The sequence below is a fragment of the Uranotaenia lowii genome, chromosome 3, assembly GCF_029784155.1.
Source record: "Uranotaenia lowii strain MFRU-FL chromosome 3, ASM2978415v1, whole genome shotgun sequence".
NCBI classification, from domain to species: domain Eukaryota; kingdom Metazoa; phylum Arthropoda; class Insecta; order Diptera; family Culicidae; genus Uranotaenia; species Uranotaenia lowii.
In genome coordinates this window covers 264,740,048-264,767,316 of record NC_073693.1, presented here as the reverse complement: position 1 = coordinate 264,767,316, position 27,269 = coordinate 264,740,048, and the positions used below count along the sequence as shown (strand labels likewise).

Here is a 27,269-nt window from a genome sequence, read left to right as displayed (position 1 = left end):
ATTACCACCACTCGAATCACACTTGTTGACACCAAAAATACCGGACACACCACCAATGATTGACTTTCGGATATTTTCTCGCAAATAAAATTCCCAAATTTATTTTTATTTTGTAGATGTTGCTATCTTTTTGGACCGTACTGTAGTCAGCAACTCGTATGAACAGCACCCAGCAATGTTGTAACACAGCTGTTACGATTTGAAACCAAAAGTGATTTGCAATTTCTCCAAAAAATGTAGTTTCCGAAGTGTCGCTATTATTTTGACCGACACTGTAAAGTGCAACAGGCTAAATGCACTTGCAATTCGTTCTACAGCACGCCTTTATTTATCCAATGCAATTTCTCCTCAAAAAGTTTTATTTAAAAAAAACTTGTTCCAAAACTTTTGTGCTCCAGTGTAAAACCTCAAAATTTTGTGAGACAGTGTAATTGCCGTTTGTTTTGGTTCTAATAAATATCAATCACCATTAATCACCAACTTGATTCTAATTGCTGCTGTTGCAATTGCAATTATTGGACAAATTTTCGTTGGCCAAGTGAATAATGGGCCTGAATATTATATTCACGGTGAGTATATCACAAAATGGCCTACCTTGATGTGATTGTACAAACCACAGCTGCTACTGCGCTTCCGAAGATGGCGAATGTTGGATTCCAATGCTGGTCCAGATGAGCTTCTGTCCTCGAATCCGGCTTCGAAGGACCAAATGTTCGGGCACGGCCGATGGGGGGGTTCGGATTTCGAGGAATTTCTTTCCGTCTCCAGTCGACGGCATCCACCAACACAGGAACTCCAGGTGAGTCGCACAATTGATGGCACAGCAGCTGATCGCCCCTTCGGGGGGAAGATTTCGTTTGCACTTGGGGGTGTACGTTGATGTGTTGAAAACACTTCGCAATTCGATTGCGGTTCTACTACTATCACTTGATTTCGGATGCACTTATTGAAAGTCGCTTTATTGGACTAATTACTAATTTATTAGCGAAGTGAAAAATCCGTGTGTAGTATTCAACGTTACAATCTATTCTATTCTAAAAATGGCTTACTTTCTATTCTATGAGCGGTTTCATACTCTCTCGAAGAAAGCTTTTATGTTAAGAGAGAGTTATGCTTATCCTAGGGTACATATACAAATAGTGGTGTTTTCGAGCAAATTAATTACAGTGTCAAGTGAACATAAATTAGACACATATTAAAAACTAAGAGTATGGATGGTATTTCCTGACCGGTACAGTACCGATCAATTATAAATTGTGAAAAAACCACTAGCAGACTAAGTTCCACAGAAGAAACAAGAATGGTGTTGATTTTTTAAAACAAAATATTTAATTTTCCCATACAAACCCAAAAGTTCAAATGTACTCAAGTAAACGTTACATAAAAAACGAGTTTTTGAAAAACACAATAAACTGTCTAAAATTGTTCATAAATGTCTGTAAATGAGTGTGAAATTTATTTTCGGGCGAATGGATGCTGGAACATATGAAAATAAAGATTAAAAAGTAAGTGATTTTAATCCTATAAACGAATAAGTTTACTGAACCTTAAAAACTATTGCAAATGCCCCAGGAGATAACTGTATAAAATGTAGACCCCACACACTTTATTGACCTACTGTTGAGCTTTGGAAAACAACCCATATACTTTTACAATCCCCGATTCTGTACCTTTTTTCACAGCACTATGCTAATCGGTACGATCAGTTAATCTACCTTCACATCAACTAATCTAGTGGAACCGGTTTTCGAAAAACAAAAAAAAACATAAAGCTGCAGTAAATAGGAACGGTAGACCAAAATTCACTTCCGCAATTAGTGTCCACACCAGAAAAATGCAAAACTCAGCCGAAAATTTCAAACAGCAGTCGTTACAGAGTGTAATCATCATGTATAAGGTTCAACATAGTCAGCTTCCTCCGTCGAAAAACCAACTGGTTTCCAAGTTCAAGTTCATCTTAATTGTTGTTTGATCGCTAAGGTGTTTCAAAGTGACAACAATCGTTGGACGAAACTTTTGAAGCACATTGCTCTAAGCCGGTTTGAAACATCCTACTTGCGATCGCACTGCACCGAAAACCTCTGCATGGCCAGTGGAGCTTGAAAAAAAGACCTATCTTATGATCAGAAATATAAATATTTTCGGGTGGAACGGCCGATGAAGAGCGTCTGGGGTAAGAGGCGAATCGATAATTGGCAAGATGCGTGCTTTTGGAACGTATGTTCATTACCAGATGAATGGTGTTTTACCGAAGTACCAAAAGTCGAAAATCCGCAGATGAAATAGTATCTTCATAAATCTTCAAATATCAATACAGAGTTTAAAATTTAAACATTAAATTTCAAATTTAATTTTTTTAAAGTTAATCAATCTATTTTAACAATAGTTAGAAAGAAGTCTTGAAAGTTATGTTTTCATATGGCTCGATCTTGTCAAACCTGACTGCAGTCAGCCTCACTTGCGTCTCAATGCTATGGATCAAAAGTGTAATTATGAATGAATGGAACCGTAGCTCGTCAATCAATACACTCGTTAGCTGGGATCGTTGATGAAGGTCGTTCAAAACACCGATTGATGTAAAAGGTTGGCCCCGGGGTGATTTTTTCGGGGGTTGATCTGACCGAATTTTAATATATTTTGTTATTGTGGAATCGATTCGGTTTTTTGTCTTTTCATATAGATTTCTCATTGATCTCATCGGTTTTTATTTTTTTTTTTTTTTGTTTCGATTATAGTCGTTTTACCATTTTTATGGCATTCGCGACTTTATCAACGTTACAGTTGGCGGATCGTTATTGAAAAACTTATCCGGTACAACTGTGTTCGATGTTTACTCTTGGGCTCGAACTCACGGACATCGGCTCAGGAGACAACAGACTTGCCAACTGAGCTATATCACAAGCCCTGGGTTTTTATTTGAAAAGTAATTTTGCATATAAAATTAACTGAGCTTTAATTTGCTTTGCTTAGAATATTTAGATGTTCCTTTGTCCTGAGGTGAATAATTTATCCTTATATCTTTAGAGTTGGATATGCTATCACAAAGCTATGAGCAGCAACCCAATGTGCATATGAGTTCTAAATCGGTTCAACATGCAACCAAAAAGTTCACTAGCGCTTCATTAGAAAGCACATTAACTTTTGATGTTATAAAAAAAACAAGTGAACGCACTAATGTTGTAAAACTGCCTTTCTGTTTCACTTTCAAAGACCAATTCGGATTTAAGCGGAAAGAGCTTCTGAATTTTATCGGAAGATTTTAACTAGAGATGTACCGAATAGAGGTATTCGGCGAACGGCCGAATACCGAATATTGACCTTTTCAACTATTCGGCCAAACGAATATTCGGCAGAATATTCGGTCGAATATTCTATTGAGTTTTTAATGAAAAAAAAAAAAAAAAAAACTAGCGATTATCTCAATGCTTTCTATTTCTTCCATATCAATGCCCCTCATGTTTTCAGTCGATTATTTTCAACGAGATTATAGTATCGAGTGATGTATTACAATATATTTTTTAAGTAGGGGTCTTTCTGACTTTTAAAATGTCACCAATAACTGAAAATACATCAGATGACTAGTCGCTTCTAGGGCGTTAATCCCCAAAGATATTGCGTTCCTGTGAAATCTGGGTCAAAACAGTTGCCAAGCTATTTGAATTCGCTTCTTTGATATTGAGTTAGATGAAGGACGAATTTGAGCAAGATATCTTTAAAATAGTTGTTGAAAAGAACGATAATTTTTAACCTTAAGCATACAATACTTTCAACCACACGTATCCACGCGGTCAGGCATTCAGGAACATTTAAAAAAAATTAAAATGGGCAAAACTTATGTATATTTGGAAATTTTTGGAAAAATCGTTACTAAACACAAAGTCTAAAAATTTTTAAAGAAAAACTTGAGTTTTTTATTTGATTTAGCAAAAAATCTAACAAAATTCGGGAAGTTTAAAACATCATCTGGACATCTCGGCCAGATTTGATTATCTGAAATCTTTACTGGATTTATGGGCAAGCCAGAATATATCCAGAAAATCTGGAATAAACTATAATCAAAGTATAAAGCGATACTTTTCAGCATTTTCCTGTACGATCTACAGTGAAAAACACGCAGATCCAGCTTAGATGATTTGCAGAAATCATAAGTTTTTAATGATTGTGTAGCTCTTACAACATTACTTTGGATTATTTTATAAATTATCCAAAATCATTTGAAAAAATTTACAAGTCTGTAGTAGATATTCGGCCGAATACTTAGCTCAACTATTCGGTGAGCCGAATATTCGGCTTAACGGTTTTTCGGCAGTATTCGGCCGACCGAATATTCGGTACATCTCTAATTTTAACCCAGCGAAATTTGAGCTTTGAATGTTGATCTCTTATTTCTTACTCGAATTCAATTTATTACCCACCAACAGATTATTTTTTATCATATACAGCTTAAGTGAAATAGGCAAGAAAGTAGAGTAAGCTTATGGAGATATTTAATAAAATTTCAAAAATTAACTCACATTACAGCATTATTCGCTTAGACTTGTGGCACAGGTGCGTGTTGAAAATTTTCAAAGTAATTTCAGATTTTGTACATACTATTCAAATTATTAATTTTAATATAATTATTTACTTTTTATAGCTGGTTCTTTGTTGAAAATTTTATACCCTTTGTTGAATAAATTGAAAAAAACCTAATTAGTCAATATTTGACAGGGGAATTTTTAATGGAAATCGTAGGAACAACATCACAGAAAACCGTCACAGAATTATGAGGTCAAACAAAAAATCACAGGGATTTTTTTTTGGTCAAAAAAATAGATTTTTTTTCGGAAACTTTGCCTTTTTGAGAACTATCGCATTAAACCACATTCTGCACATTCTATGCATCTTAAAATATCAATATAGACTTTCATAAAATCATTACGTTTGAAAAAAATTCTTTACCAAAACATTGTTAAAACTACTTAATTTATAAAATCCTCATCTGAAAATTTCATCAACGCTCTGTTTAGGCGTTTTATAAGCCAATTTTTGGAGACGTGTGATTGACATTATAGTACCAAAGGTTTTTTTTAAATCTTTAATCTAAAAAATATTTTCATTCTTATCTTTTGCAGTGTCCTACCCGGGATTTATCGACCGAGAATTCCCGGGAATAAAAAAAACTCTTGAATTCCCTAATTCTGGAAAACTTAAAAAAATCCCGGGATTTCCCTAAGCCAATTCAAAGTGCTAAATTACTAAAAATTTACACGATCTAAATTGGAAAATAGATTAAGCAAGGAAAATTAAAGTTCTACCTTGGCATTACTGGTTAAATCATTCAATTGGATAAAAAAAATCGTTCAAAAATTTAATGTTAAAGTGAAACACGACAAAGCATTTCCAATTAAGAAACGCTACGAAAAAATCTTAGCGTTCTATTTTGAAACACTCTTCATTTAAAACTTCCATTTCGCAAGCTGTTGACAGTAGCAAAATCATCGGCAAAGAAATGACATATTTTGAAACAAAAGGATAGTTATCTGAAAATTTTCGAGAGTCTGATTAGCTAAACTTTTATCGATAATGAAAAATATTTCTCAATTATTTTGAATTTTTGCTTCAAGAATCATTCAAGTCGTTAAAAGTACTTAGTTTTTAGTCTTAGGTTTTATAATTGCTAATTGAATTTTTGGGGCATCAAAAAGGTTTGAAATGTTTTCAATACTACTTCGTTCAAATAAAAAAAAATCATATAGATTATGTTTCGTATCCAGTAGAGTGTTGAAATCCTCTTTTTCCCGGGATCCCGAGAATTCCCGGGATCGTCAGATTTCCCGGTTCCCAGGAAGGTTTAAATGGCCGGGAAATGGACACTCTATTATTTTTGTTAGCTAGTTTTAATCGCACCCCAGAAAAATATTAAAATTTTACCAGTATTCTAAAAAATTAACAGAAAACAATATACTTAAAGTGAGTTTCAAAAAATTATATCAAAAGAACGAACGTCTTTAAATAAAAAAACTTCGAAGAATGTCGCTTTTTTAGTTTTTTTTTTCATAAATATTCCATTCCTATGCTTTGCACAAAAAATTTAAATACATATATGGAGCTTATAGCAAAATTCTTTGACTTAAAGTTTGCACAAAGCTACAAATTATTACGTTTCAAACCGAGTGTTTTTTTTTCCTATTAAAATAGTTCGGAAAATTGCTTAACTTTGTTTACATTTATTTAGGACTAGCTGACCCGATGTGCTTTGCTACACCTTTTAAATATCAAAAGGTTGTGTAAAAATAATTTCATAATACATTTTTTATCGATATCTTTACAATCTCATCTAAAGTATGGTTCCTTTGGCTTAAACAGTTTTAAAAACTATCCGATAAAACCATCCTTATTACGGACTTTTTACTGTATGAAATCCCTCCTTAAAAAAGGAACGCACTGAAAGGTGAAAAGGTTTTTTTCAATAACCATAGAATCATTTCTAGTACCCTTTTACTCTCTCGTGTAAAATTTGGTTAAATTTAATTGATGAGCTCTTGAATTAATCAAAACAAACGTATGACATCTCACTACTCTTTCGTGTTCCGTGAGGGGAACAAAATCATCATAGAAATATTTCTTGTATTTAAAAACTAAATTCGTTACCATCTGCTACATTAGCACTCGAGTTATTAAAATAAATTATTTGGGAGCTCCCCTTTCCCCTTTCCTATCGAATCAGTGAAAGGGAGAAAAAGCCTTTAACAACCATAGAAAAAAAATCTACTCAAATACCCTCAGCTATTTGATTTGAATAATAAGTTCTCGAGTAATCCAAAATAATGTATGAAAACCTCCTTCCCCATCCCCTCTTCTCGTTGGAGAGAGGGAGTGGTCTTGAAACATAAAAGTAACATTTCTCGTACTCAAATATTCCTTCATGATAAATTTAGTTTTTTGTATGACTATTTCTCGAGTGATCCATAAAATGGACTCACTCTCCTCCCCTTATTATCCCCCTCTCCCTGAAAAGACAGATGGTTCTCAAAACTTCGTAGAAACTTGACTCTTAGCATTATCCCTTCCTATGCGAATTTGGGATTCATTTGCATGATTATTTATCGAATAATGCATGAAATTGTATTGGAAAGCCCCTTCAATCCCCCCCCCCTCCCTCACTTTGTATCGCCCCGATCGAAGAGGGTGGAGTCTCCGATAATCATAGAAACATTTATCGTACTAAAATAACCACTCATGTCAAATTTGGTTCCATTTACTTGATTAGTTCTCGAACCTTGCAAAAAAAAATCTTTTTCTCTTCACTGGAAAGAGGAAGGAGTCTCAAACGATCATAAAAATAGTCATCATTCCCATATACCATCCTATGCTAAATTTGGCTCCGATTGCTTGATTAATTTTTCGAATTGTGCGAAAAATTATATGCGAGCCCCTCGCCCCGCTTCCTATTTCCCCATTGGAAGGAGGGAGGGTTACCAAACCATTTGATTATCGTTTTTCGTAACGAAATACGCTCCCATATAAAATTTGGTTCCATTTGCATGATCGGTTCTCGAGTTATTCAAATCTTTGACTTTTGTTTGGAAGGCTCCTCCTATCCCTTCCAGTGAGGAGGAGGGGTCTCAAACCATAATCGGAATCCATAATCGGTTCAGTAGTTCCGACAGATGGAAGGAACAGTTTTTTCCTATCACCTCCGTCCAAATATATTTGACTGGTACTACACTGAAAGAATTTTAAAGGAATCTCTTTGATCAAATGTTACCGACTGTGAATTAAGCTTCATTTGTCAAGGCACTAATTCGTTAGCAAACAAAAACAAAAATTATAAAATTGGTTCACATTTCCTCCCGGAAGACCAGGTTAAGACTAAAAAATATTCAAACACAATTTGACCATTTTATTGTGAAAAAGTGCAAGTTAAACGAGTTTTTTTGAACTTTTAAAGCTGAAAAGTGTTTCAAAATGTTGTTCGCCTAGTTTAAAGATTGTATACCTCAGTCGGTGATAACAAAAATTTACTCGACAAAAATATCTGTATTAATTAGTAAAATCTTGTGTCTGCCATTATTTGTCACTTTGCAAACGAATAAAAAAACGGAAGCAGAAATTCTAAATTGACTGTTAAATAAAAAAAAAAGCTCGACTGACTACCGAGAATGCAGTCATCGATTGAAACATTTGAAAAGTAAAAATGTCAACAAAAATTCTTATGTACCTTGCCGTTTGGCGTCACGTCAATGGTGTACCTACCTAAGTAAAATGAGCCTCGGTAATCAGGGCTGCAAACATCTTTCAATTTAAATATGCCCGCTTCGAAGCCCATGGAGATTTTTAGAATCACAGCAAGCTTGAGGCATCCTTATGAGGCGGGGAAAAAGAGATTGTCAACAAAATTAGTTTGCCCAACCATTTTCGATGATTGGTTATCCAAATTCAAAGTGTGTAAATTTTTCTAAATAAAAAAAAATCAGTGTTAAAACAGTTCACCACAACAGAGAGGAGGAGGAAGAAGCAACAACACGTGCAAAGAGACACGGAGATTAAACAGTACCGGGAGGAAAACAGCGCCTAAAACGTCATTGTCAACAGTTGACCCGGCAAGCAGCGAGGAGGGTACACAAAACTCAAATAACTGGATACACTTATTGAAACAGTAAACATCGTATCACTCTGCGAACTGCGCACCGGAGAGTTTTAGTGGAATGGCGAAAAGTGTAAGTATAATATTGCCTAATGGAGAGAAAAAAATACATGAGTGATATGGGATTCGGAACCCTTGGATGCCTGTCTCAGAAAAATTGTGGTCAAGTACATAGATACATGACATCTGAAGAGTTTTGACTGCGATAGGTAATACGTCAAACATTATCGTACTTACGCAAAAATCACAACTGAGATCTGTAAGGGTTAGTGATCATTGGGTAACACAGGTAAATCACTATTGTAACCGCTAAGCAGTTGTAAGGTTAAGAGGGTCATTTTAAGATTGTTCAATTTGTGTTGATCAGTCGCGTGCGTTGTTGGCGAAAGAGGTAGCAGATTGGAGGAACAAATGATTTGTGCAACACAAAAATTTAAACACCAAAAAACACCGCAGCATGACTAAAATGAGCTTAAAATTGATTGTTTACCATTCGCGAGATTAGGTAAGACTATTTTAAATAAAACGGGCCCGAAATTATGATGTCTACCACAAGTCGGCTCCTCGTTAGTTCAATACGACGTGTTGTGTTTCGGTACCAATTCGGAGAGTGTGTCAATATTAGGCCATTAGTTTGAAAGTTTGTCTCCAAATAATCAATTTGCGCCATTTTTAGGCTAACACAACATAACATCTTCATTTTCTGTGGATTTTTTTTAATAAAAATGTTCATGAGAGTAGGTACATTGTCAGGTGAAATTTTGGACATAATGTATTTACTTTTTCTAAAAATATCATTAGAAATACTTATATTGTCGTACTAACACTGCACAGTGTTCCAGAACGGGAATTTAGCGTGACAAAATTAATAACGCAGAAACTATAAGATTGGTGAAATGGTGTCTTCGGAATAGATGCTCATTAGAGTGCCCTAAAAGACCCGACATTTGAAAAAGTTATGCGCTGCAGGCTTAAATTGATCCTAGGCCTAGTACAAGGTCTCATGCCAAATTTGGGCCAGATCGGATCACGGGAAAGGGTCGCTCAACGAGCCTAAAGTTGGATTTTTGAGACATTTTGTTCTGGATGAACATGAAAATCCAGTGTTCCATGAATAACTTGGGTCCTCTTCGACCGATTTCTTTCAAAACCGGTTTTTCTTAAAGCCTGAACTATGCCAAATATTTCATCCGAAGACTGCATTTCATTTTGACTTATGATAAAAAAGTTATTAGACTTCAAAAATGGGGTAACTTTTTTCAGGATGATATTCATCACTATTAATGAGAGACACTGCTTCTAACATTTTGAAGCAGCATTATCAGTAATGAATATCACCCTGAAAAAAGTTACCCCATTTTTGAAGTCTTATAACTTTTTTATCATAAGTCGAAATAAAATGCAATCTTTGGATGAAATATTTTTCATAGTTCAGGCTTTAAGAAAAACCGTTTTTGAAAGAAATCGGTCGAAGGGGACCAAAGTAATTCATGAAACACTGGATTTTTATGTTCCTTTCAAACAAAATGTCTCAAAATCTCATACAAACTTTAGGCTCGTTGAGCGACCTCTTCCCGTGATCCGATATGGCCCAAATTTGGCATGAGACCTTGTACTAGGCCTAGGATCAATTAAAGCCTGCAGCGCATAACATTTCACAATCTTGAAATTTCCCATACAAATTTGGGGCAGTCTAATGCTCATCTAATAATGCTTTTAAATAATACAGTATCAGATATTTGGACGTGTAGTTTTTTTGTATAATTTTCAAAATGTGCTTGAAGTGTCAGAATGTCTACCACTTTCTTCCAACACGAGTGAACTTGCTCTTAGTTATAAAGCTATTTCTCATACTGCCATATCTCAGATTAAGGCGAGCAAGAAAAAACAGACAACGTTGTGTTGTTCGAATATCAATCTATTATTTTTCTGGAATTATAGAAGAGACGTTATTTTTAACTCGATATAAAAAAAGTACAACTTTTTTTTTATTTTACATACAAAATATCACATTAGACTAACCCTTCAAAGGATAGTCAATCAATACTTGATTCAATAGCTAAACGCAATAAAATAATAAAATAAGCGATTTAGCACCATTTGTTACTATTTTGTTCAAATGTATACAATATTATTGAATTCAATTTTAAAGGCTATTTTACTTGAAAATGCATTTCAACCATGTTTATAACAGTGTGAACTAAAAGTGTTGCTTTAAATTAGATTTCAATTGCCAGCGGCTATACACTAGTGGACAACTCAAGTCCGCTATTCCAATAGTTATGAGATCGAATCTCTGTGGTAACATAGATTCTTTTTGTTGTTTTGTTGTTCACGCGATAGATTACTAATCTCTATTCTTACACCATTCTGTTAAACCTCTGCGTGCAAAAGTCCGTCAGGACCAATTAGTTATTATGACCATGAAAACCATTAAAATGATAATAAGGACGACAATTTTTCAGGGCTTGCAACAATGCTCAAAATTCAGTATCATTTAGTCGTCCAATAAAATCAACGATTGTGTAGTTTTATAATCTCAATCACATTTCTCATCTCTCATCTCTCATCTCTCCTCTCTCATCTCTCATCTCTCATCTCTCATCTCTCATCTCTCATCTCTCATCTCTCATCTCTCATCTCTCATCTCTCATCTCTCATCTCTCATCTCTCATCTCTCATCTCTCATCTCTCATCTCTCATCTCTCATCTCTCATCTCTCATCTCTCATCTCTCATCTCTCATCTCTCATCTCTCATCTCTCATCTCTCATCTCTCATCTCTCATCTCTCATCTCTCATCTCTCAGCTCTCATCTCTTATCTCTCATCTCTCATCTCTCATCTCTCATCTCTCATCTCTCATCTCTCATCTCTCATCTCTCATCTCTCATCTCTCATCTCTCATCTCTCATCTCTCATCTCTCATCTCTCATCTCTCATCTCTCATCTCTCATCTCTCATCTCTCATCTCTCATCTCTCATCTCTCATCTCTCATCTCTCATCTCTCATCTCTCATCTCTCATCTCTCATCTCTCATCTCTCATCTCTCATCTCTCATCTCTCATCTCTCATCTCTCATCTCACATCTCTCATCTCTCATCTCTCATCTCTCATCTCTCATCTCTCATCTCTCATCTCTCATCTCTCATCTCTCATCTCTCATCTCTCATCTCTCATCTCTCATCTCTCATCTCCCATCTCTTATCTCTCATTTCTCATCTCTCATCTCTCATTTCTCATCTCTTATCTCTTATCTCTCATCTCTCATCTTCCATCTCTCATCTCTCATCTTTCATCTTCTATCTCTCATCTCTCACCTCTCATCTCTCATCTCTCATCTCTCATCTCTCATCTCTCATATCTCATCTCTCATCTCTCATCTCTCATCTCTCATCTCTCATCTCTCATCCCTCATCTCTCATCTCTCATCTCTCATCTCTCATCTCTCATCTCTCATCTCTCATCTCTCATCTCTCATCTCTCATCTCTCATCTCTCATCTCTCATCTCTCATCTCTCATCTCTCATCTCTCATCTCTCATCTCTCATCTCTCATCTCTCATCTCTCATCTCTCATCTCTCATCTCTCATCTCTCATCTCTCATCTCTCATCTCTCATCTCTCATCTCTCATCTCTCATCTCTCATCTCTCATCTCTCATCTCTCATCTCCCATCTCTTATCTCTCATTTCTCATCTCTCATCTCTCATTTCTCATCTCTTATCTCTTATCTCTCATCTCTCATCTTCCATCTCTCATCTCTCATCTTTCATCTTCCATCTCTCATCTCTCATCTCTCATCTCTCATCTCTCATCTCTCATCTCTCATCTCTCATCTCTCATCTCTCATCTCTCATCTCTCATCTCTCATCTCTCATCTCTCATCTCTCATCTCTCATCTCTCATCTCTCATCTCTCATCTCTCATCTCTCATCTCTCATCTCTCATCTCTCATCTCTCATCTCTCATCTCTCATCTCTCATCTCTCATCTCTCATCTCTCATCTCTCATCTCTCATCTCTCATCTCTCATCTCTCATCTCTCATCTCTTATCTCTCATCTCTCATCTCTCATCTCTCATCTCTCATCTCTCATCTCTCATCTCTCATCTCTCATCTCTCATCTCTCATCTCTCATCTCTCATCTCTCATCTCTCATCTCTCATCTCTCATCTCTCATCTCTCATCTCTCATCTCTCATCTCTCATCTCTCATCTCTCATCTCTCATTTCTCATCTCTCATCTCTCATCTCTCATCTCTCATCTCTCATCTCTCATCTCTCATCTCTCATCTCTCATCTCTCATCTCTCATCTCTCATCTCTCATCTCTCATCTCTCATCTCTCATCTCTCATCTCTCATCTCTCATCTCTCATCTCTCATCTCTCATCTCTCATCTCTCATCTCTCATCTCTCATCTCTCATCTCTCATCTCTCATCTCTCATCTCTCATCTCTCATCTCTCATCTCTCATCTCTCATCTCTCATCTCTCATCTCTCATCTCTCATCTCTCATCTCTCATCTCTCATCTCTCATCTCTCATCTCTCATCTCTCATCTCTCATCTCTCATCTCTCATCTCTCATCTCTCATCTCTCATCTCTCATCTCTCATCTCTCATCTCTCATCTCTCATCTCTCATCTCTCATCTCTCATCTCTCATCTCTCATCTCTCATCTCTCATCTCTCATCTCTCATCTCTCATCTCTCATCTCTCATCTCTCATCTCTCATCTCTCATCTCTCATCTCTCATCTCTCATCTCTCATCTCTCATCTCTCATCTCTCATCTCTCATCTCTCATCTCTCATCTCTCATCTCTCATCTCTCATCTCTCATCTCTCATCTCTCATCTCTCATCTCTCATCTCTCATCTCTCATCTCTCATCTCTCATCTCTCATCTCTCATCTCTCATCTCTCATCTCTCATCTCTCATCTCTCATCTCTCATCTCTCATCTCTCATCTCTCATCTCTCATCTCTCATCTCTCATCTCTCATCTCTCATCTCTCATCTCTCATCTCTCATCTCTCATCTCTCATCTCTCATCTCTCATCTCTCATCTCTCATCTCTCATCTCTCATCTCTCATCTCTCATCTCTCATCTCTCATCTCTCATCTCTCATCTCTCATCTCTCATCTCTCATCTCTCATCTCTCATCTCTCATCTCTCATCTCTCATCTCTCATCTCTCATCTCTCATCTCTCATCTCTCATCTCTCATCTCTCATCTCTCATCTCTCATCTCTCATCTCTCATCTCTCATCTCTCATCTCTCATCTCTCATCTCTCATCTCTCATCTCTCATCTCTCATCTCTCATCTCTCATCTCTCATCTCTCATCTCTCATCTCTCATCTCTCATCTCTCATCTCTCATCTCTCATCTCTCATCTCTCATCTCTCATCTCTCATCTCTCATCTCTCATCTCTCATCTCTCATCTCTCATCTCTCATCTCTCATCTCTCATCTCTCATCTCTCATCTCTCATCTCTCATCTCTCATCTCTCATCTCTCATCTCTCATCTCTCATCTCTCATCTCTCATCTCTCATCTCTCATCTCTCATCTCTCATATCTCATCTCTCATCTCTCATACGTCACGTCTCATCTTCCCATGTCTCATGGATTCAGGATAACAATAGAGTTTTGGACAGATTTAATACCATATTTTTATTCAAAGCTATGATTCCTTGTGCGAATCCATTGTTTCCGTAAACTGGCTATAAAAATAAACTACAGATAATTTACAAGCTGCTTTTAATTTACGCGTTTAATTATTCCTCCCAATCAGCGAGAAATCATTCAACTGCACATCGGCCAGGCGGGCGTCCAAATTGCCAGTGCCTGCTGGGAGCTGTACTGCCTGGAACATGGAATCTTCCCGGATGGGCGCTTCTGCGATTGCACAATCTATGACGATTGCAGTGCGTTCTTTAGCTGCGACAAGAAGGGCCGCTGCGTACCGCGAGTTGTGATGGTTGATCTGGAACCATCGGTCATAGACGAAATTCGAATTGGAGCCTATCGGCATCTCTTTCATCCCAGCACCCTAATAACGGGCAAAGAAGATGCCTCAAGTAATTTTGCGCGAGGTCACTTTACCCTGGGTCGAATGATGATTGACGCAACCATGGATCGGATCCGGAAGGTGGCCGAGGGGTGCTCCTCAGTGCAAGGGTTCATGGTATTTCACAGTCTGGGAGGCGGAACGGGGTCAGGGTTTGAGACGTTGATACTCGAGAAGTTGATGGATGACTACGGGAAAACGTGCAAAATGGAGTTTAATATTTTTCCTTCGCCCCGAATATCGCCAGTCATCGTCGAACCTTACAATGCAGTACTCTCGACTCACGTCGGGATGGACTACAGTGATTGTTCATTTCTACTGGACAACGAAGCAATTTATGATGTTTGTGATCGTAATTTGAGCATCCCGGAGCCCAACTACACCAATCTTAATCGATTGATTGCGCAAATTGTTTCTTGTATCACGTCATCGCTGAGGTTTACGGGTGCGATCAACGTAGATCTGTTGGAGTTCCAAACAAATCTGGTCCCTTACCCCAGGATTCATTACCCGTTGGTTACTTACTCGCCACTGATTCCTTTCCGAAATGCCGGCCATGAGCAGCTGACCACCTCTCAGCTAACGTCGGAATGTTTCGAACCGGCGAATCAATTAGTCAAATGTGATCCTCGAACCGGCCGCTATATGTCCTGTTGCATGCTTTATCGAGGAGATGTTTCACCTGTCGATATCAACCGATCGATTCAGGATCTCAAGAAAAGAAATCTGAATTTCGTGGATTGGTGTCCGACTGGGTTCAAAATTGGTATCAACTATCAACCGCCCATTTCTGTTCCAGGGGGTGATTTGGCAAAAGTGGATCGTGCTGTTTGTATGCTTTCCAGCAGTACTGCGGTTCGATCGGCTTGGGAACGAATCAGCTCTAAGTACGACCTGATGTTCGCGAGAAGGGCTTTCTTTCATCACTTTTTCGAGGAAGGTTAGTATAAGGATTTTATTTCCATTATTTTTCTGTCTACAATGAGGGTTATTTTTATTTATCATTAAAACTGTCGTTATAATCCTACAAGTTCAGCTCATATTTTGATTCACTTTTCAACATTTGAAAGGATTTAGAATCTTCCTTTTAAAACAAAACATTGGTCTGTTTGTTAAAATCAAGGATTTTGTTTGTCACAAGTTTCGTTAATGAACCTCAATTTGATTCTAATTGCAATATTTGCAGTTTTATTTTTTCCATAGAAACTTACACAAGTACATCTAAATATTTTTTATAGTTTAAAATTTCTAGGTTGTTTTATAACTTAAAACTTAATATGAACTTAAAATGAAAGGAATCGCATAATCAGTTATCAAAATAACACTTTCAAAATAAACATAGAAAATTTGAGGAAAAATTAACATTGTCAGAAGATTTTTAAATAACGATAAAAACCCAAAAGCCAATCCCAAGTACCGTTGAGATTCTTCAACAAAATGGAAAAAAATTGAAAATGTTTATAAATCAGAAATGAAGAAAAATATCTGAAACAGACCGATTTCGGCATTAAAGCGTTAATTGGCTATCCGCTAATTAGTTCGCTAACTTTGTATAGTTAAGCATACTACTAAGAACATACTACCAATTAAGCTTTGCATCTAAAGAGCCTTATGAAATTTTCTTTAATGGGTTTTAAGAACAGAGACCAAATCAAACCTACTAAATGAAATATTAAACATACACATTCAACATTGTTTAACCAGATATGTTAAAGCTTTTTTTTTGTAAAGAAAATTGACATAACAGACCTTCTAAATTTTTTTTGAGGTTTGCTGTATATTGAATAACATCTGCGTCATCGATTAAATTGAAAAAATTCATATTATATTATTTATCTAGCATTTGAGTTGGATTCAAAATAGATAACTGATCATTTGGTAGATATTCACGATTGAAAGAAGTTATCAGGTATAAAAGCATTCCTTGGCGACGTAAACAACATTCCCATTCATTGATTATAAGGGAATGAAGATTTCGTCAACAAGAAAATGATATAATCTGATAGTGAGAGACAGAGAAAATAAGAGGTTGAGAGAGTGATAAAGTAAGACAATGGAGAGGTGAGAGAATGAAGTAATGACAGAATGAGAGAATGATAGAATGCGATAATGAGATAACGAGATATTGAGAGAATGAGAGAATAAGTGAATGAGAGAATGAGTGAATCAGATAATTAGGGTATAAATTAATCAGAGAATTAGGGAACAAGAGAATGAGCGAATGAGAGAATAATATAATAAATGAATAATAGAATGAGAGAATGGGAGAATGAATGAATTAGAGAATGGGAGAATAAGAGAATTTGAGAATTATGGAATGAGATAATGAGAAAATGTGAGAATGAGAAAACTAGAGAATGGAGGCATGTGAGAATGAGAGAATGAGAAGGTAATAAAATGAGAAAATGAGAAAATGAGAAAATGAGAAAATGAGAAAATGAGAAAATGAGAAAATGAGAAAATGAGAAAATAAGAAAATGAGAAAATGAGAAAATGAGAAAATGAGAAAATGAGAAAATGAGAAAATGAGAAAATGAGAAAATGAGAAAATGAGAAAAAGAGAAAATGAGAAAATGAAAAATTGAAAATTGAAAATTGGAGAAAACGAGAAAATTGAAAAATGAGAAAATGAGAAAAACAGAAAAAGAGAAAATGAAAAAATAAGAAAATGAGAAAATGAGAAAATTTGAAAATGAGAAAATGAGAAAATTAGAAAATGAGAAAATTAGAAAATGAGAAAATGAGAAAATAAAAAAATGAGAAATAGAGCAAATGAGAAAATGTGAAAATAAGAAAATGAGAAATAGAGCAAATGAGAAAACGAAAAACTGAGAAAATGGGAAAATCAGAAAATGAGAAAATGAGAAAATGAGAAAATGAGAAAATGAGGAAATGAGAAAATGAGAAAATGAAAAAATGAGAAAATGGGAAAATCAGAAAATGAGAAAATGAGAAAATGAGAAAATGAGGAAATGAGAAAATGAGAAAATGAGAAAATGAGAAAATGAAAAAATGAGAAAATGGGAAAATCAGAAAATGAGAAAATGAGAAAATGAGAAAATGAGGAAATGAGAAAATGAGAAAATGAAAAAATGAGAAAATGGGAAAATCAGAAAATGAGAAAATGAGAAAATGAGAAAATGAGGAAATGAGAAAATGAAAAAAAGAAGAAAATGAGAAAATGAGAAAATGAGAAAATGAGAAAATGAGAAAATGAGAAAATGAGAAAATGAGAAAATGAGAAAATGAGAAAATGAGAAAATGAGAAAATGAGAAAATAAGAAAATGAGAAAATGAGAAAATGAGAAAATGAGAAAATGAGAAAATGAGAAAATGAGAAAATGAGAAAATAAGAAAATCATCAAATGATCAAATGATCAAATGATCAAATGATCAAATGATCAAATGATCAAATGATCAAATGATCAAATGATCAAATGATCAAATGATCAAATGATCAAATGATCAAATGATCAAATGATCAAATGATCAAATGATCAAATGATCAAATGATCAAATGATCAAATGATCAAATGATCAAATGATCAAATGATCAAATGATCAAATGATCAAATGATCAAATGATCAAATGATCAAATGATCAAATGATCAAATGATCAAATGATCAAATGATCAAATGATCAAATGATCAAATGATCAAATGATCAAATGATCAAATGATCAAATGATCAAATGATCAAATGATCAAATGATCAAATGATCAAATGATCAAATGATCAAATGATCAAATGATCAAATGATCAAATGATCAAATGATAAAATGATCAAATGATCAAATGATCAAATGATCAAATGATCAAATGATCAAATGATCAAATGATCAAATGATCAAATGATCAAATGATCAAATGATCAAATGATCAAATGATCAAATGATCAAATGATCAAATGATCAAATGATCAAATGATCAAATGATCAAATGATCAAATGATCAAATGATTATATGAATATATGATCAAATGATCAAATGATCAAATGATCAAATGATCAAATGATCAAATGATCAAATGATCAAATGATCAATTGATCAATTGATCAATTGATCAAATGATCAAATGATCAAATGATCAAATGATCAAATGATCAAATGATCAAATGATCAAATGATCAAATGATCAAATGATCAAATGATCAAATGATCAAATGATCAAATGATCAAATGATCAAATGATCAAATGATCAAATGATCAAATGATCAAATGATCAAATGATCAAATGATCAAATGATCAAATGATCAAATGATCAAATGATCAAATGATCAAATGATCAAATTATCAAATGATCAAATGATCAAATGATCAAATGATCAAATGATCAAATGATCGAATGATCAAATGATCAAATGATCAAATGATCAAATGATCATATGATCATATGATCATATGATCATATGATCATATGATCATATGATCAAATGATCAAATGATCAAATGATCAAATGATCAAATGATCATATGATCATATGATCATATGATCATATGATCATTTGATCATTTGATCATTTGATCATTTGATCATTTGATCATTTGATCATTTGATCATTTGATCATTTGATCATTTGATCGTTTGAAAATGAAAAAAAGAAGAAAATGAGAAAATGAGAAAATGAGAAAATGAGAAAATGAGAAAATGAGAAAATGAGAAAATGAGAAGATGAGAAAATGAGAAAATGAGAAAATGAGAAAATGAGAAAATGAGAAAATGAGAAAATAAGAAAATGAGAAAATGAGAAAATGAGAAAATGAGAAAATGAGAAAATGAGAAAATGAGAAAATGAGAAAATGAGAAAATGAGAAAATGAGAAAATGAGAAAATAAGAAAATCATCAAATGATCAAATGATCAAATGATCAAATGGCCGGGCTTCGACCAGACCGAACTGAGCGCCATGAGAAAATTGAGAAACAACAGAATTTGAATCTCGTGTAATCACCATACCAGATAGAAATAGTGAATAAGATTGACTGAAACCAATTCCTTGGTTTATAAACAATCGATTCTTGTTCATCAATTTCAAAGTTTTTGTAACTAGATGAAAATATTTTCACTTTAAGGTCAAGTGTCTAGAAAAAATGCTGATGGCGTTCAGTTCGGTCTGGTCGAATCGCGACCAAATGATCAAATGATCAAATGATCAAATGATCAAATGATCAAATGATCAAATGATCAAATGATCAAATGATCAAATGATCAAATGATCAAATGATCAAATGATCAAATGATCAAATGATCAAATGATCAAATGATCAAATGATCAAATGATCAAATGATCAAATGATCAAATGATCAAATGATCAAATGATCAAATGATCAAATGATCAAATGATCAAATGATCAAATGATCAAATGATCAAATGATCAAATGATCAAATGATCAAATGATCAAATGATCAAATGATCAAATGATCAAATGATCAAATGATCAAATGATCAAATGATCAAATGATCAAATGATCAAATGATCAAATGATCAAATGATCAAATGATCAAATGATCAAATGATCAAATGATCAAATGATCAAATGATCAAATGATCAAATGATCAAATGATCAAATGATCAAATGATCAAATGATCAAATGATCAAATGATCAAATGATCAAATGATCAAATGATCAAATGATCAAATGATCAAATGATCAAATGATCAAATGATCAAATGATCAAATGATCAAATTATCAAATTATCAAATTATCAAATGATCAAATGATCAAATGATCAAATGATCATATGATCATATGATCATATGATCATATGATCATATGATCATATGATCATTTGATCATTTGATCATTTGATCATTTGATCATTTGATCATTTGATCATTTGATCATTTGATCATTTGATCATTTGATCATTTGATCATTTGATCATTTGATCATTTGATCATTTGATCATTTGATCATTTGATCATTTGATCATTTGATCATTTGATCATTTGATCATTTGATCATTTGATCATTTGATCATTTGATCATTTGATCATTTGATCATTTGATCATTTGATCATTTGATCATTTGATCATTTGATCATTTGATCATTTGATCATTTGATCATTTGATCATTTGATCATTTGATCATATGATCATATGATCATGATCATATGATCATATGATCATATGATCATATGATCATATGATCATATGATCATTTGATCATTTGATCATTTGATCATATGATCAAATGATCAAATGATCAAATGATCAAATGATCAAATGATCAAATGATCAAATGATCAAATGATCAAATGATCAAATGATCAAATGATCAAATGATCAAATGATCAAATGATCAAATGATCAAATGATCAAATGATCAAATGATCAAATGATCAAATGATCAAATGATCAAATGATCAAATGATCAAATGATCAAATGATCAAATGATCAAATGATCAAATGATCAAATGATCAAATGATCAAATGATCAAATGATCAAATGATCAAATGATCAAATGATCAAATGATCAAATGATCAAATGATCAAATGATCAAATGATCAAATGATCAAATGATCAAATGATCAAATGATCAAATGATCAAATGATCAAATGATCAAATGATCAAATGATCAAATGATCAAATGATCAAATGATCAAATGATCAAATGATCAAATGATCAAATGATCAAATGATCAAATGATCAAATGATCAAATGATCAAATGATCAAATGATCAAATGATCAAATGATCAAATGATCAAATGATCAAATGATCAATGATCAATGATCAATGATCAAATGATCAAATGATCAAATGATCAAATGATCAAATGATCAAATGATCAAATGATCAAATGATCAAATGATCAAATGATCAAATGATCAAATGATCAAATGATCAAATGATCAAATGATCAAATGATCAAATGATCAAATGATCAAATGATCAAATGATCAAATGATCAAATGATCAAATGATCAAATGATCAAATGATCAAATGATCAAATGATCAAAAAATGATCAAAAAATGATCAAATGATCAAATGATCAAATGATCAAATGGTCAAATGGTCAAATGATCAAATGATCAAATGATCAAATGATCAAATGATCAAATGATCAAATGATCAAATGATCAAATGATCAAATGATCAAATGATCAAATGATCAAATGATCAAATGATCAAATGATCAAATGATCAAATGATCAAATGATCAAATGATCAAATGATCAAATGATCAAATTATCAAATTATCAAATTATCAAATTATCAAATTATCAAATTATCAAATTATCAAATTATCAAATTATCAAATTATCAAATTATCAAATTATCAAATTATCAAATTATCAAATTATCAAATTATCAAATTATCAAATTATCAAATGATCAAATGATCAAATGATCAAATGATCAAATGATCAAATGATCAAATGATTATATGAATATATGATCAAATGATCAAATGATCAAATGATCAAATGATCAAATGATCAAATGATCAAATGATTATATGAATATATGATCAAATGATCAAATGATCAAATGATCAAATGATCAAATGATCAAATGATCAAATGATCAAATGATCAAATGATCAAATGATCAAATGATCAAATGATCAAATGATCAAATGATCAAATGATCAAATGATCAAATGATCAAATGATCAAATGATCAAATGATCAAATGATCAAATGATCAAATGATCAAATGATCAAATGATCAAATGATCAAATGATCAAATGATCAAATGATCAAATGATCAAATGATCAAATGATCAAATGATCAAATGATCAAATGATCAAATGATCAAATGATCAAATGATCAAATGATCAAATGATCAAATGATCAAATGATCAAATGATCAAATGATCAAATGATCAAATGATCAAATGATCAAATGATCAAATGATCAAATGATCAAATGATCAAATGATCAAATGATCAAATGATCAAATGATCAAATGATCAAATGATCAAATGATCAAATGACCAAATGATCAAATGATCAAATGATCAAATGATCAAATGATCAAATGATCAAATGATCAAATGATCAAATGATCAAATGATCAAATGATCAAATGATCAAATGATCAAATGATCAAATGATCAAATGATCAAATGATCAAATGATCAAATGATCAAATGATCAAATGATCAAATGATCAAATGATCAAATGATCAAATGATCAAATGATCAAATGATCAAATGATCAAATGATCAAATGATCAAATGATCAAATGATCAAATGATCAAATGATCAAATGATCAAATGATCAAATGATCAAATGATCAAATGATCAAATGATCAAATGATCAAATGATCAAATGATCAAATGATCAAATGATCAAATGATCAAATGATCAAATGATCAAATGATCAAATGATCAAATGATCAAATGATCAAATGATCAAATGATCAAATGATCAAATGATCAAATGATCAAATGATCAAATGATCAAATGATCAAATGATCAAATGATCAAATGATCAAATGATCAAATGATCAAATGATCAAATGATCAAATGATCAAATGATCAAATGATCAAATGATCAAATGATCAAATGATCAAATGATCAAATGATCAAATGATCAAATGATCAAATGATCAAATGATCAAATGATCAAATGATCAAATGATCAAATGATCAAATGATCAAATGATCAAATGATCAAATGATCAAATGATCAAATGATCAAATGATCAAAAAATGATCAAATGATCAAATGATCAAATGGTCAAATGGTCAAATGATCAAATGATCAAATGATCAAATGATCAAATGATCAAATGATCAAATGATCAAATGATCAAATGATCAAATGATCAAATGATCAAATGATCAAATGATCAAATGATCAAATGATCAAATGATCAAATGATCAAATGATCAAATGATCAAATGATCAAATGATCAAATGATCAAATGATCAAATGATCAAATGATCAAATGATCAAATGATCAAATGATCAAATGATCAAATGTGTGACATGTGGATTTCACATGTCATTTTCATGCCTTCCAATTCTTACATCCTCAGCAGACCACACCAGTGAGAACATGCTGAGAAATTTATTACTAACCGGCATTGAACCTTCAGTTCAATGCCTGCACAAAATTCAGCATCAGCATTTACTGCGACGAACGAAAGTGTCGCATTTCAAATTTACTGAACCTCGCTGTTACCATGTGTGCAGTCATAGCTTTTCGAGGTTTCTGTCTTTGTCTCTTTCGCATGTACATCGATCACGGATTGGTGATCGTGTACATGGCTTTTACATAGAACGGTGCTTCAGGCGTCTCCAGTAGGAACCTTGTCAAGAACTTATCGAACAATAAAAAATCAATCTGAATCCAACCTTCAACGGAGTAAAATCGTATCATGGCAATACCGTGACAAGAGCCAAGTGTCAAAAAAAAAAACCAAGTCCAGGTGTTAGAAATTTGTGATCTAGTGTAAAGTGTGCATCAGTGTGCGAACAGCGACTAATAATGGGAACAGGTGCATCAAAACCTAGTGCATCAGTGTCGGGAGATAAAGATCTCACCATTATAAACAATCAGGAAACCCATAGCGATTTTCACGAAGATCATGCGCTCAAACTGAACATCATCTTAGTGCTAGTTACAATCCAGCTAGTGTTTGTAATTTACAAAATTTGGCACAAAAGAGTGCAGAAAAAAACGATCCTAAGTGTAAAAGCAATGGCAGATCTAGACAAAGTCTAACAAGAAAGGCAAAGTCCAGAGAAAAAAAAAAGGGACAAACAAAAAAAAAAAAAAAAAAAAAAAAAACAGTGCTAAAATGAACAGTGTGGCAGTAGCTGAAATATCAAAAGAGTAAAGTGTACACGAGTGACAGAGCTAGTAACGCCCCAACAAAGGGATAACCGGCAACTAGGAGCGTCCCTACCGAAGGGTCAACCGGCAACTTGGAGCGGCCCCAACAAAGGGATAACCGGCAACTAGGAGCGTCCCCACCGAAGGGTCAACCGGCAACTTGGAGCGGCCCCAACAAAGGGATAACCGGCAACATGGAGCGTCCCCACCGACAGCCACCACAGTAACCGGAAACCTGAGTAGAGCAAAAGCGCAGTTAGTATGCCAGCGGCTAACAACAAAACCAACAACAAAACCGACAAACGTGAGGTAGGACAATGTTATAGAAAACTGTAAGTAAGAAAAAATCATAATAGTGTAACAAAAATGACAGCAGAAAACAGAATTAAATAATAATATTAATTTATGGACCAAGTAGATTCACTACTGGCAGTTTTGTCGAAAATCTTAGTTAACCTTAAGAAAAATCCTAATCGAAGATACAGGAGAGCAACGTTATTGAACAAACTAAACCAAAGTAGAATCTATTACAACGAAATATTAGATTTAATAGATCTCTTTGGGGGAACCAAACAGATTTTTTTTATAAAGTCGGCAAGGTTACTGTACGGCGAAATAAAAACTTTAATAGATTCAAAGCTTGATCGAAATCATCTGATTTCATTTAAGACCTTAGCAAAAGTGTCGTTATCATTTTTACAGTTACATAAAAGAAACATGGCAAACCCAAAGGTAGACGTAAAATTGGGTACGACGCTGATTCAAATGTATGATGGCGCACCACAGCATTTGGATGCTTTCATTGACTCCGTAAATTTATTCAATGACACGGTACAAAGTGATTTTGCTGCAGCCACGGCCGCACAAATACAAACAGCTCAAGTTACCGTAGTGAAGCTCATAAAATCACGGCTAACAGGCGTAGCCCGGCAAGTAATTGCAGGAGCCGATGATTTACAGGGCATCATAGACGCAGTAAAACAACACTGCGAGTCAAAAATTACTTCGGACAATGTTCTGGCCAAGCTAAAAGCAACCAGACAAAAAGATTCAATTCAAACTTTTTGTAACGAAGTTGAAACTTTAACAACACAACTTAAATCATGCTATGTAAGGGAAGAAATCCCAGCAAACAGAGCCAACACGATGGCAACCAAAAAAGGAGTCGAGGCTCTAATAAGCGGTAGCAAGAATACCGACACAAAACTTATTTTGAAGGCTGGGACCTTCAACAAAATTAATGACGCAATTCAAAAGGTGATGGAAAATAATGAAATCACCAGTAACAACAATTCACCTGCTACAAATGCTCAAATTTTAACAGGTCGAGTAAGCCACCCAAGAGGGCGTGGAACAAACCACAGAGGACGTGGTAATTATTCAAACTTTTACCAACATGATCGACACGTTAGGTACCAAAACTCGCCCCTTAATCGTGGAAATTTTACAAACCAGAGGGGTCATTGGTCTCATCGAGGTAATTTCTCGAATCAAAGAGGCAATTGGACTCAGCGTGGACGGTATCCACCGAATATGTTTTTAGCACACCAAGGCGGTGCACAATATCAGCCGCCAGCGCACCAGGCAATTCAAATGCCGTTGCATCCACACATTCAAATGCCACAGCAACAACATATTCTACAGTCAACAAATGGAAATATCCACCCTTTAGGGGTACAGCTGGGGCAGCATATACAATAAATGTGTCTGCCACCAATTACGTCCAACTGATGGTTGATATGTCCGATGTGCAATTATCATTTATTGTTGATTGCGGATCTGATATATCAGTTGTCAAATGTGGATTATTAAGAAAAACTCAGATTTATTATCCAAGCCAAAAATGTGACATAGCTGGAATTGGCCATGGAAACGTAAGTACAATGGGTACTACGCAAACAAATATCATATTAAATGATATTAAAATACCTCAGATGTTTCACATAGTAAGAAACGATTTCCCGATTCCTACTGATGGAATCTTAGGGAGAGATTTTCTAGTAAACCATAAATGCAATATAGATTATGATTCTTGGCTTCTCAAACTGACAAACAATTTTGAAACATTTACAATTCCAATAGTAAACAAGCATGTCAACTCAAATCTTATACCAGGTGTGAGATAATCAAACAACTTGAAAACATTAACATTCAGGAAGACAGTGTAATTTTTTCAGAAGAAATATTCCCAGGAGTATTTTGCGCTAATACTCTGGTAAATAAAGGCAATTGTAATGTTAAAATTATTAATACTACAACTAAGGAAGTTTTATTACCGGCAAACTTCTATCCCAAACATGAACCCCTATCAAATTTTTACTTTTGTGCTATTTCAAACAACACAAACAAAGAAAATATTAGCGAACGAGCTCAGAAATTGAAAAATGAACTGAAACTTGAAAACAGTGATCCTCATATCAGAGATAAACTTGAAAACCTTTGCATTGAATTTAATGACATATTTTCGCTTCAAGGTGATTTGCTTACGGAAAACAATTTTTACGAACAAAGTATAGCTCTCAATGACCAAAAACCGACATATATTAAAAACTATAGATTGCCAGAATCTCAAAAAAATGAAATTAATGAACAAATACAGACCATGCTTAATGAAGGGATAATTCAAAATTCAACCTCACCTTACAACTCGCCTATTTTACTTGTTCCAAAGAAATCAAATTCAAATGGAAGTAAAAAATGGCGTCTTGTAATTGATTACCGTCAACTGAACAAAAAAATAACCCCAGATA

The 27,269-nt window shown here is 34.0% G+C and overlaps 1 protein-coding gene across 1 annotated transcript in view; it reads left to right on the top strand.

Moving 5' to 3' along the window:
* The first annotated feature begins 8,363 nt into the window (after positions 1–8,363).
* The window catches only part of LOC129750955 (tubulin alpha-1C chain-like), a 34,828-nt gene continuing 15,922 nt past the window's right edge, over positions 8,364–27,269 (top strand). Inside the window, exons 1-2 of the mRNA XM_055746174.1 lie at positions 8,364–8,702; positions 14,421–15,636. Coding sequence (XP_055602149.1) covers positions 8,691–8,702; positions 14,421–15,636 — 1,228 coding nt within the window. The 5' untranslated portion in view covers positions 8,364–8,690. The remainder of the gene's footprint in view (positions 8,703–14,420; positions 15,637–27,269) is intronic.